This window comes from Heliangelus exortis, chromosome 24, assembly GCF_036169615.1.
Source record: "Heliangelus exortis chromosome 24, bHelExo1.hap1, whole genome shotgun sequence".
Classification (NCBI taxonomy): domain Eukaryota; kingdom Metazoa; phylum Chordata; class Aves; order Apodiformes; family Trochilidae; genus Heliangelus; species Heliangelus exortis.
This window is the reverse complement of record NC_092445.1, coordinates 5,251,077-5,264,108: the sequence shown is the minus strand read 5'-3', so window position 1 is coordinate 5,264,108 and position 13,032 is coordinate 5,251,077. Positions and strand designations below refer to the sequence as shown.

General features: G+C 47.7%; 1 protein-coding gene across 2 annotated transcripts in view; it reads right to left on the bottom strand.

The window, feature by feature from the left end:
* The window catches only part of CSMD2 (CUB and Sushi multiple domains 2), a 233,022-nt gene that overhangs the window by 60,906 nt on the left and 159,084 nt on the right, over positions 1 to 13,032 (bottom strand). For both annotated transcript variants that reach the window (XR_011730472.1, XM_071767651.1), the window contains exons 28-34: positions 12,166 to 12,357; positions 11,258 to 11,396; positions 10,587 to 10,774; positions 3,990 to 4,184; positions 3,065 to 3,181; positions 907 to 1,020; positions 684 to 779 (exon numbers count right to left, since the gene is read on the bottom strand). Coding sequence is in view for 1 of the 2 variants with exons in the window: in XM_071767651.1 (XP_071623752.1) it covers positions 684 to 779; positions 907 to 1,020; positions 3,065 to 3,181; positions 3,990 to 4,184; positions 10,587 to 10,774; positions 11,258 to 11,396; positions 12,166 to 12,357 (1,041 nt within the window). In the remaining variant the exon portion in view is untranslated. The remainder of the gene's footprint in view (positions 1 to 683; positions 780 to 906; positions 1,021 to 3,064; positions 3,182 to 3,989; positions 4,185 to 10,586; positions 10,775 to 11,257; positions 11,397 to 12,165; positions 12,358 to 13,032) is intronic.

Sequence of the window (13,032 nt, the reverse complement as noted above, 5' to 3'; positions counted from 1 at the left end):
AACAAGAATGGGTCTCTGGATACTATAAAATCCAAACCACCCTTGACTTGGCCCCTGGAGGAGGCACAGCCCTGCTGCCTGTCCCCACTCTGCAGTAATATTGGTGCCTGAACCACAGATAACATGAGTGAGAAAACCCTTCTGTTCTCCCACTACTTTGTGCATCACTTTCTATTTACTACTCTAAACCTCCAAGTAGAACTCACCCGATGCAATGCAAGCTGTTACTGCAAGGATCAAGGGGCAAAAGTTTGACAGCAGGAGAGCTGAGCCTGTGGCACGCAGGGAGGAAGCATTTTACAGAGCTGCCAGACAAGTGTTCAGCTGCTTACACTGAGAGAAGTGCTAAAACACCAGTGGGAAGAATTGCTTGGGTTGAAATCTCAGGAGCTCACAGTGTGCTCAGGGCATGGCTCAGAGAGATGCTGCTGATACCAATCCTGGGATGTGCCAGGGCTGAGGCTGAGGGAAAAGGGAAGATGTGAACACAAAGCACCCACAGGAGCCAGCCAGCCCTGCAAGTCCACAGCTTCATCTCCTGTGACATTTCCCATTCAGACAGAAAGGGGGAAAAGGCACCACAGGTGCCAAAATTTGTTCAGGATACTTCAAGACATCATTGTGCTTTTGACCATCATCTTGGGACCAACCTGAGGACATCTCCAGAGCAGGGCTGTACTCACCTTGGTAGACAAAATGAAAACCTTTGGCTGTAGATTGACCCTTGGAACTAAATTTGATGAGAATCTGGTTGGTGGTAGCCAATGGCAACGATTCACCTGGGTGAGAAGAAAGAGAGAAAAGAGGAGGCAGAGATTATGGCAACAGCCATCTGGATGGGCTGCACAGAGAGGGGGTCCCTGGCAGGCTGTGTTCTCACTTGCAGTAACACGGAGATTTCCCTACCTGTGTGGGACCCCGAGAGGGAGCTGAGGAGCCGGGACTGCTGGTCGGGGCCATCGTGGACTTCAATGACATCGTTCAGAGCAGTCTGGAAGAAGGCAAACTGCCCAAAGACCACTGAGGAGAGAGGGAGGGTGCTCAGGGGTCTGCACAGCCCAGGGATTCCAGCAGCTTTTATTTCAGGAGCTTGGCAGAGATTAAAAAGGGCCTGACTGACAGCCCGGGAAGACAGGAGCCCTTTATTTATCCACAGAGTAGGCATAACAGAAGCAGCAACCACCCTCCCCCGTGTTCACTTGCCAGTAAGCTCTAGCACTGATTCATAGACCAAAAGGGATTCTTACATGAATCATCCCCTCTGCCTGCCTACGTAACATCAGGCATGCAATTTCACCAACTGATAATTATTATTTATTATTTGTACTGAACCTCTGTCACGAAGCGAGCTCCCGGTGGGTCAGGTATTGTACAAAACCTGAACAAAATAACAATCCCTGTCCTGAATAACTTAATTTCTAGATTGAACCTCTATGGTCAGGGAGGATAACTGCTAGGGAGAGAGGACACCCACAGTTTTATTATCAGTCTGCAGAGACTGCTGAGGATGGAGCTGGGCAGTGCTCTGGGTCTCACTGCACACCTGGAACACACACCCAGGAGCAGGCAGAGCTTAAAGAAGGGAGAAAACAACAATGAGAAGATCAGAGCATTTTTTCCGCTGGAGCCAAGAGATTTTACCTATTTCTCTTTGTTTTTCTGAATATAGTCTTTTTTCCTCCCAAACTTGTCCTTAGATTTTTCCCTCCCGTTTGCCTCCCCTCCCAGCTTTGTGCTTTCAAGCTGCCAGTGCCCAGTTGCAGATTCACAAGCTGAGAGGTCTCCTGGTGGGAAATCCATCCTCCACCAAGCTATGGCATTTGTTTCCTGCACAGTCAAGCTTCCCAGCACAGCTTTGATGCTGGGAACACTGAAGAGGTGATGCTAACACCCCCTGATGCCTGCTGGACATGGAATCTGAGTGGGGCAGGAGGTGGGAAACACGGAGCAGTCACTGCCTGTGGTTTCCCTGCTTGGTTTTAATGAAGCTATAGAAAGGCAGGAGGAGGAGAAGAGGAGCTAATTTAGCTGTCATCCTATCATAGGCAGAAGTCAGACTTGCAGATCCTGACTGTCTAGCCCTCCAGTTACTGTGTTTCTCAAGGCAATATCAAGATCAGCCACAGCAGCCTGGGTGAAGAGGTGGAGGGGAGCAGTACAGAATTTCTACAGCTTGATCAGGGACTTGGCTTCAGCCCCATGAACACAGGCAGGAGGCAACTGGAGTGAAAGGAGCTTTACAGCTGATGTCTGAGCATGGTATCCTCATCTCACACCTTGCAATCCTAGCACAGGAAATGACAAACAACTGAAGAGACCACAGGGACTGATCAGATCAATACCATGCACTGAGAAGCAGCATTAAATAACAGAACTCAGACCTGCCAGAGCTGTCACTGCAAGTGCTCTTTAAGAACCTTAAATTCCCTTCAAACAGGAAAATATGTTAACCAGGATTAATATCCAGCTTGATGTCTCAAAGGTTTCTAGATCATTGATCATGTTTGTGTTCAAGCTCTGACCAGCACTAGACTCTAGAAAGACAATGCTGGTCTGTTGAAATGGATCTAGATTTACAATTTAATTTGGATTTTATTTAAAAATAAAAATTTGTACTAAGTCCCATAGCTGGACACCCAAAAAAGTATACATTTATAGTCTTCTCTTCACAGATTATTTAGCACCACAGTTAGCATCTGTTTATGGTAAACACATTTTGTACTCCGGGGGGGTCATCGGAGCCTGCTGCTAGCACTAATCACCAGGAATTAATTTTTGCCAAGTTTTCAAGTCTGCATGACAGGATATAGTGCAGGAACTGGAGGAGGAATCACAAGATGGTGTTTTTTTATCATGTTTGGTTTCTTTGGGCCCCTCATTTTTGATAACATTTTGAAATCCAGAAAACTCCCATCATCCTTACTGACTACCCCCAGCAGTGCCACTCAGTGTTTCCACATCTCCCTTATCTCCATTTATACCCAACTGCTCTGCTCAAACAACACCAGAAACCCCCAAACATCAGCACTGCACAGATAGCAGGACAACTCTTCCAACTCAGTACCATAGTCCTTTGGCACCACGATGAAGTACAAGCAGACTTGTCCACTGGTGTAGTTCTGGGGATAATTTGGAGAGAGGACAACACCATCTGAGCCCGTGTACTGACCACCACAGGGTGCTGGAAGAGAAAGTCAAGAAGAGATGATGGAGCAGACCCTGCCCAAAGCCACCAAACCCCTGAGATCCCTCCAGCCATCTGCTCTAAGGCTGGGCTTGTCAGCAGCCTCCAGCCAGGAGCAATTCTCCCCTTCAAGCTCTGAGGCTCTCACCCTAAGTTCTTATTGAGAAAAATCAGGTGTATCCTAACCTGAGCTCATGCCTGGTGCTAAGGGAGGTCCCGCATGGGGCTGGGTCTGCACTGCTCTCCAGCCCATCTGAAAAGTCAGGACCCAAAGGAATGAGCTCCTACTCTTTTCAGAAGCTTCATCCTCCCCACCAGCATCTTGGCAAGTCAGAGATTTCACTCCTGACAGCCTGACAGCCCCCTCTTTACTTGCTTCTCAGAGGAGGGAGGGCTGACTGCAAACCCATCATCTAAACCATTTTCTCATTAAACCAGAAACAAACAAACAAACAAAAGCTGCCTTCTGTCTTCTCAGTAGACTCAGGCCCTGCTCAGGAAGGCAGATGCTTTGATGATTGGGGATCAGGTTAAGGAAACACTTCTGTGGCTTCCTGAGTCCTGCCCTGGGACACAGGATTTGTCTCCCAGATAATCTGCTCTGTCCAGTTTCCCTCTCAAAAGAAGGCTCAAGAAATCTCACAGGTCAGCTCTTCCTGACCCTAGAATGTTCAAAAACCTGAAAAACTGTGAAATGCTGATGAAAACCATCTCTGCCCCCCTGCAAGCAGCTCTGGGAAGAACTCATCCCAGTTTTTTTGCTGAAGTTCCTGGCAATGGGCAGGAACCCCCTCTGGGGCCTCACCTGTACAGGTCGGGCGAGGTTTGTTCCAGGTGGGTTTTCCATCCCCTCCCATCACACAGGTCAGTGTGGAGACCCCTTCAATGTCATACCCTCCATCACAGTAGTAGGTGATTGTAGAGCCCAGCTTCAGGTCCGTGCCCACTCGGGTGCCGTTCCGGACGGAGCCGGGGTCGAAGCACGACTCCCGGGGATTTTCTGCAAGAGAGAAAGGCCAAGATCCTTATTGCTCTGATAAAGCTGCTCTAAAACTACAGTCCATGGCATGGGGAGTTTTTTGGGATTTTTCTCATCTGAGCATCTCACTGAAGCGTATTGTAAAGACTATTATCATTTGCAGAGTTCAGGCTGCCAGCGTTCCCCCACGCTGCTGCACCTGGGGAATTACAGCTCAGGTTCTGCTCCAAACCCTTCTCTGATGCTCAGCTTCTGCAGAAGTATACTGGGAGAGGGCAGGCTCCAGTTCACACACCTGTTTACTGATCCCAAAATCCCAACAACGAGGGAAAGCTCTGATACAACTGCCTGTGCTCAGTCTCCTCCCTTGCACAGGGGAGAGGCCGCAAAGCAGGGCACAGGAGCACAGATTGGACATGCAAGGTAGTTCAGATGTGCTACATCTGCTCTCATTATCTCCCTGGCACCCATCATTCCTGTCTGCTCCCACCATGGAAATGCACAGTGCCATGTGCTAGCTGGTTGACTCACCAGATGTGCAGCATGGCTGCAATTATGGCAAAATGATTACAAGCAGTTAGACAAAATGAAGACATTTTTCTCTCTGTTCACTATGCCCTGCAGAGTTAAAAACCCCATTTACATATGAAAATTCCAGTAAAGACTACAGAGCTGTCAAGACTTGGGATATTTCTTTCCTTCTTCTTCTTCTGAGGGCTTTTTTCTTTTTTTTCCCTTCTTTTTCTGCATGAAATATAATTAGAGGCTTTGATTAATCCTGCTCTTTTGTCATTTGGAAATTGCTCATTAAAGATGAGGGCTTTTCTGAGAGCAGTGGGTCTGTGAACAATTATAATGTGTTTAAGCATTAAATCATGGGCTTTTAGCTTTTAGGGAAGGGGTGGAGGGAAAAGCAGAAAACAGTAGAGACCCTAGATCTTGCTTTTGTTTCTTTGTTTGCAGTGAAAAATAAGATTAGCTCTACGGTTTGCTCCACACAACAGCTGTACCACCAGGCAGTGACCCAGGTAAACTGGGCTAAAAAGGATGTGGAATATTTCCACCAGGATCAGCCACTGCCTCTTCCTACACCACCAGGTCCCTAGTTTGGAAGCCACAGACTGGTGAACCCTCCCTGCATCCTCACAGCCCATCACACAGTGCTGTCAGCAAGGTCTACAGCATGAAGTCCTGGGTTCTCCTCTCTGGTGTCTTGCTGGACAAGACCCTTTAGCCCTGAGCAAAGCTGTTCCCCAAGCAATTAACAGCCAGATCCAGGTTATCTGATCCAGGCAAGTGACACCCACCTCAGCACTGACAAGAGAGCTTCCACACTTGGAACATGATGGAGAAGATTTGGGTTCTTAAGATAAAACAGGTCAACAAAGATTTTAAGCCATTATTTCCCACATGTGTCCTGCTGACACAAATCCTCACTATGATGAGTGAGATATCAGGACCAAAAAGCTTTTTAGAGTCACAACACTGGAAAGCAAATCCCTCAGCTCCCTGATCAGCTCAGATCACTGGAGGTCACTGGGGCATTTCTGCACAGGGCACCAGGTCACAGCCCCCGGGGTGATCAAATGCTTCTGCACATCAGTGACCACAGCACGGTGCAGTTCCATGGCCCAGAGCCCACTGCAGCACACGAGCCACTTGGAAGTACAAATGCTTCCACTTTCCCAAAGTATTTTTTCACTCCATGAGTGTTTGTTCCTCTGCCTTGCTAATTCAGAGCCTTTCATACCAAAGCTGCACCCAACAGGTTCCTCCTGACCACTTCATGCCTCTCTCCTTATTTTGAGCAGCCTCAGTGCCTTTCATCTCACAAGCTGAGATGGCTTCAAGCTGTCCATGAGGCTCCCACCCTCAGCCTGAGGCTGTCAGCTGTCTCAGCCATGTGCTTGATCTCAGCCTCTCCTCCTGCTTTGAAAAATGGTGACATTCAGTGCACAAGTCACCCTGTCAACTGCTGGGGAAAAAAAAAAAAAAAAAAAAAAAAGTGGGTATTGGCTTCTAGCTGAGCAGCAGCCCCAGTGCTTTTGTTGTGTTTTCCTCATTCTGGACTGTTTCTCTGGTCCCTTGAGGGTCTGTGTCCCCTGGGGCACCACTCACCTTGAGGATGCTGCATCCTGACACTCCAGTCCTACAGATCTCCTGCTGATCTGCAGAGCAGCTGCCCCGATGAGCCTCAGCAGGAGGCTGCAGCTCAACTTTAAGGAAGTGTTGGGTTGTGTGGTGACAGCAATAGACTCATCGAGGGATGTGGGGAATCCACAGCTTTCCCAGGCTTTGATTTATTAGGCTCTGAAGTGAGCACAGCACCACTTGCCCATTTAGAATTAACATTTTATTTTCACTCGGATGCGTCAGAAATCGAGGGCTTTACCCTGATGTCCCAATTAACATGGATTCAGGCTGCCAAATGTTTTGAAAAGAGCTAAGACAAAAATGCCATGAGAGCTGGCTCATTAGTCCACAGACAGCACAGAATTTCCTGTGCTTCCCCTCTCCTTTCTCAAGGAAAACTCAAAGCCTGCATGAGCCCCTGGACCAGGAGGTCAGGCTTTCATCTGCACATCCCAGGAGAGCTTCACCAGGAGCAGCACATCCTGAACTCCACCTCTCTCAACACCTGCAAGCCTTGAGCTAAGCCTTAGAGCCTAGGAAAAATATTTGGTTTTACTCTTTTAAAACAACATCTATCATATCCTGAAGACAGGACAAATTATAGCAGGGTTTGGGAGACCAGGGGCAGCTCTGGTACCCTGGGATGCTGCCACACCAGAGCCCAGGTTCCATTATCAGTGCAGGTCAGGCTAGACTGAGGCTGCATCTCCCACTTCTGACTCTTTCACCACCAAACAGGGCTGGATGTTGTAAAGAGCTTGCTTTGCAATGGGTTTTACAGAATCGTGTTTCTCTGGGGAATTTCCACCTTAAATAACCCCTGAGTAATGCTGAATAGGTGTTCACACACTCAGGATGGGCAAAGCAGTTCTGGTGAAATAAAACCAGATTTGAAATAAGGCTTGGGTTTTGGTGTTTTGGTTTTTTTCCATTCCTTTGGAAGGGTAAAACTCAATCAGTTTTGCTTCATTTGCTTTCAATTTCACGCCTCTTCACTTCTGGTCCTCAACAGAAAGAGGAAGCACAAAAAAGTGTGAGAAAAGCTCTCGTTTTGGAGCATCCAACCTGGAAACTCCCTCCCACCCTCTGTTCCAAACACGAGTGGCCAAGCCTGGACTCTTTCCTGACCAAATTTAAGAGTCTCTGGTAGTTCTTTCTGGCAATGGAGATGAATGGAAGTCCCTCATGCCAAGGGCTCTTTTAAATTGACTGGAAACAGTTTTTTTTAACTTATCCAGCATTGCTCCGTAAACAGAAATTTCCCAAGTATAACTATGACACAAGAATTTTATTTTGGTTCAAAAAATAATACATGTACAGATACTGAGATAAAAATCTCAGTTTCCTGTAGCTGAAACGCTAAAAAGAATTCTTACGCAACAACTGGAACACGAGATAAATTCCAGGTTTGCTGCAAGCCTTTTCCTCCCTGTGTTTAAGCATTTGTTTTGTAACCACCTTTCCTATTTTGTTATCAGGAACTGACCCTTTTGCTTTGTTAGACTAATACTTGTTGGGCTCCAGTGAGTCTGCCCCAAGCACAGCTCTCACAGAAAGAACAGGAACTCAGCTGGTGCTGCAAACAGGGACATTTCTAGGGATGATGACAACTTCAGCAGAACTTAAACAGGACACCTGAGCAGAGCCTGTCTGCCTCCCAGCAACTATCCTGAGCCAAACATCTGTGCCATCCCAGAATAAATTCCTCCCCAGCTGAAACCCCAAACTATTGCATTGAAGTTTCCCCTGACCCTGTGAATCAATCCAAGGCAGCAACCCAAACCTCAGCAAACCCAAGTTTCCTCTGCTGGTGACCTGAGTTTGATTTTTCATTCAGCTGCATGGCTGACAGTGCATCAGGGGCACACAGGGTTCATCCAGCAGAAATCCTGCTGGTGCACTCTGTATCAGCCCAGATAAACTGGGAAATTGGCTGGCTTAGGATCTGCCCCCAAACACCTCATTGCTGCATTCCCACTTCACCCTCGCTGTCAAGCTCTATGCTAACCCAGCATAAAAAAACCCAAATTCATTCTTGTTTTCTCCACTCCTCCTGGCCCCAGAGGAAAACTTTCTCTTGAAGAGCCATTGCCCCCAAAACATTTCAAAGGAAGTGCTGAGGCTGTTTGAAATCCACCTGACACGGGGCAGCTGCGATCCAGCCCCACTCCCAGAGAATATCCAGGATTCAAGAGGGGATGGACAGATGGCTGCTTTGGATTCTTCTGCCCCAAACACAACCAAGAGAGAACTACGAAGGCCCCTGGTGATTAACAGTGTTGGGAAGACAGGTGAGCTATGGGGGTAGAGGCTGCAGGACCAAACACAACGAGGTGGTGGAGAGGAGGTGGTGTCCTCAAACCCTGCTTGGGATCCCAGGCTGGAGGAGCCCAGCTCTGTATTTGATTTTCTTTCACACACTTCCCTCCTGCACTTCTTTTCTCCTTCCTCCCATTCCCCAAAGTTCTATTTTCTGCCGCTTCTCAAACTTAAATCCCAGGTTCCTTTTAAATTAATGAGCAAACTTCAAGCCTCATTCTTCTCTCCCAGCAGTTTGGCTTTGTGGGAAGCGTGTAGGCGCGATTAACGCTGTAGGAGTATTTAGGAGAAAAACAGATTTCAAAAGCAACTTAATTTAATGAGATTTCATTTGTTAACTACTTTCTGGCTGCCCAAAAATAAAGGGGGAAAGAAGAGAACCCAAGACTTAATTTTCAGTAGAATTAATTCTAATGAGAGCAGAGAACTTCTAATCTCTTGAATCCTAAGCAGTGCTGATCATCTTTGTCTTATTATTTCATAACTTTCCTGGAGGGAAATTCATCTGATCAGCATAACTAATAGGAACTGCCATTTCATTCTCATTTAACCTCTGGTCAGGTAGATTCAGAAGCAGCATCCACAGACCAGAGGCAGGGTGTAGGAGGGAGAATTGCCCAAGCACATAGAGAGAGCAGCAGCCCAGCAGCAACCCAGCACCAGTGATTCCCACTGCCACAGCACCCACAGCTGGGCCAAGGAGACTCACCAGGACTCAGTGTATGCAAAGCCATGTCCACACTGGTACCCATCCAGTACCCCTAAAGCCATCCATACTTTTTTCTCCATGCTGTGAAATAGTCCATGCAGGCCAGAGCAGGATTTAAGAACTATTTCTTTCTAGCCCTGTTTTTTTCCCCGAGATTTTTATCCTTTTCACCATTCTGCATCAGATCAGTTCACCAGATACAGCTTTTCAGAGCCTATTTTTAACTACAGTTTGTAAAAACTCTTCCACCTACCCTACGCACAAACAAGGCAACCACCCTGCCAAAGCCTTCCTATTTTTTTTCTCCATCTCCCAGAACTGCCAGGTCTGTCACTTCTCAGCTTCCTCCAGAAAGAGAGCTAAAAGCACCCAGGGAAAAACCCCAGCCACTGGCCCCATCTCTTACAATTACAGATGAAGCCACCAAAACCTTTTCCTTCCTCCTCAAGCAAGTAAGAAAGAAGACACTGCTCTAATGAAACACACACCCCTGAACTATTATGTTTCTTTTACTAATTATTAGTGAGTATGTAAAGGGATTCTTTAGAATCCTGAAGTGAAGCTGAGCACCCACCCCCATGGTCCTCTCCTCTCGACACAGACACCCAATCATTTGGTGCACTCCTGAGTGACAGTTTCAGGAATTCAGGCCAAGATCCCATATTGGGTATCTATGTCTGCACCTCCTTTTCTCGGGCAAAGCTGCTCTTGCTGCCAAGAATAAATCTCAAATCCATGGCAATGTAATAACCAGTTAGCAGTTCAGCGCACTGGTGCTCTGAAAGCTCCAATCTGCAGTGGCATGTTCTGCTCGCTAAGGAGAAGACAGAACTATCAAAAATTCAGTGTGGAGCAAGAAAGATTACACAGAATACATCCTGCACACAAATACATACTGCTGGGAATCTTGTTCCAATTTTCTTTAAAGAAAAAAAACCACAACATGCCAAACTCTTCTTCTCTGTTAATGAAAGCCCCCCCAGAAGCAGCCACACCTGACTGATCCTCAGCCACACCACTCCTTTTAAGCTGCTCTTCTTCACCCCAAATCCCTGGCTCTTCTCCCAGCCCCCCATTCCCCTTCCTCTCCAGCTCTCAAATTTTCCTTCCCATGTCTCCTAATCAGCTTTCTGGTAGCAAAGCATCCAGCAGGATAACGGAGGTTTCCAATGCACCTAAACCTTCTCCCATGTGGTTCAGTGAGGGGGTTTAACCTGGGAGAAAGTGGAGGTGCAATCCCAGGTGTTTGGGGCAGCTCTTACCTGTGTAGTCGATGACAAACCCAGAGTTGCTGACCGAGGCATCACTCCGGAACGCCAGGAAGAGGCTGTTGCTGCTGCTCTCTATCCTCTCGGGAAGCTGTGAGCCATAAAAGCTTCCAATGAGGGGGCTGAGGGAATCGGGTCCATCATAGATGTGAAGGAAATCATAGCCAGGCTCCAAACTGAAGCTGCAAAGCCAAAAGCAGAGCACTTGAAGGATGAGCACGCTCCAGAGCAGCCCCCAGAGAGCAACATGTTCTTGTTACAGGCACAGAGGCTGCTCCTGCCCCAAACCAGCTCCTCAGCCAGGCAGAGACATTTCTCTCCCTGTTCCACCCATAAGTAATCGAGGGCTGGTGGTATCACCAAGAGCACAAAGGCACAAGCCAGGGATGCTGCAGGAGCCTCCTGTGCTGCACCAGCTACGTGGTTATGTTCTGTAGAACCACGGGCACATCAAAGAGGAGCTGCAGCTGACAGATGTGCATCTTCTCCCAGAATAAGGCAACATCTGGGAACAGACACCCAAGGACTACAGAACAGTCCCATCAGACTGGGTTTCCTTTGGTTCCTCCAGACAGGACCTGCACCCAGCTCACCCAGCACCAGGACCACCTCCCCATCCCCAGGGGCAGCCAGAGAAGTGGGAGCAAGAGCTCTGGGGTACATACACGTTAAAGACCAGGGCAATGACAAAGTCAGGAGAGACTGTCAGCTTCCAGTCACACTCCTTCCCCGGCGGGTAGGGCTCCGGGTACTGCGGGGACAGGATCACCCCTGCTGGCCCTGTCAAGATGCCTCCACAGGGAGCTGGAAGGCAATCAAGCAAATGGATGAGGCTTTGCCTTGGAGAAAGGTAAAAAATAGTAGGTAAGGTACAGGAAGAGAGAGATGTATGAACAGATAAGGGGCAGAGAGGCACCTCACAAGGCTGGCTGACAGGCAGAGGTGTTACAAGAGCTTTTTACAGGGTACACGCACAGACTGATTTTTGGAAGGTTTTCAACACCCTCTGATTTCTTTGAAAATCCTACCCATAATCTCCGAAGGGCTTAAACCAGAAACCAATCTAGTTTCTAGCTGCTTGGAGTTGGGTCGGGATGCAGACTTCAAATAGCCCAAACCTCTGGGGGCTGTTTCAGCCGAGATTCCAGCACAGATAACATTGCACAGAAGTTGTACAACAAGAACATGAGTATACTTTTGAACTGCTAAATACAAACATAAAATCCAAGTCCCAAATTACACCCCATTTTCCAATTCAGCTCTGATTATTCAGCCTCTTACACAGTTTCTATAAACCTGGTATCACTTGGCCACTGATTATCCCTCCAGATCCTTTGGCACTAAATAGAGGGAAAGAGTGAGACATTGCCTTCAGCTTTCTCACAGAGCTTATCACTCCTAAAACAGGATTTCCAGGCTTCTGTTAAAAAAGGACCCAACCCAGTATCTCCAAGTCAAACTGCATCTGACTCATGGGAATTCATCCCACACCACCAGGCAGGACTCAGCCCCTTCCTGCAGTGGAACAGGACAGGGAAGTCAATGCAATGGAAGGATGGATGTGTGGTCCTACCTGTGCAGGAGGGAGGGTCTGGCTGCCAGAAAAACCTGTTCTCAATCTGCACACAAGTGATTTTGGCCTCCCCTTGCAGAGTGTACCCTGGGTTACACTGGAAGACGATGGAGTCTCCTGCCTCTTTGCTGTCCCCACTCCGGCTCCCGTTCTGGGGAATTCCTGGGTCATTGCAGGAAGTGGCCGTAGAAACTGAAGAGTATTGAAAATATATATTTAATACATATATTCATATTTAATGCAGCCTTACAGTACAGACTGTACTTAGACCCTGCCCCTGAACACAAAGCCAGGTATCCATCTCCACAAAGCCATTCTCCACCTCTGCTCCTTCAGCAGACCTTAAAGTCACCACATACTCAAAACCTGAATTTTCCTTTGCACTGAGCATCTGCCACTCCAGCTGGTAAAAGCTCTGGGGAACAGCAAGTTCAAGTGCACTACACAGAGTGCAAGCCTGATGAATAATTGTGCACATGCATGTTTACTTAAGAAGCCCAGACATCCGCTGATCTTACATGGCATTTTTATGGAATTCTGTGTCAAGACACATCCTGAAAAATAAAAATCCACCGGGGCTTTTCACTTTCCCCGAGTGGCAGGAGCAACTTAGCCTTTAGCCCTGTGAAGCATCAAACCTGACCTTTTAGAAATGCATTTGCTTCCCTCCCAGTCTCACGGCCTCATCCCTCTGAGGCAGGAGGTGACCCCTCAGCTCCTGCTCAGCTGCACTCCTGACACAGCTCAAGGTCCTGTCAACACTACAACTGCTTAACAGGACGGGAGGTCCTGGAGTAATAGAAGTTTTGCAAGCTTATATTTATATCATTAAAGTTCACAAGATCCCAAACTGTGTACTTCTGAGCT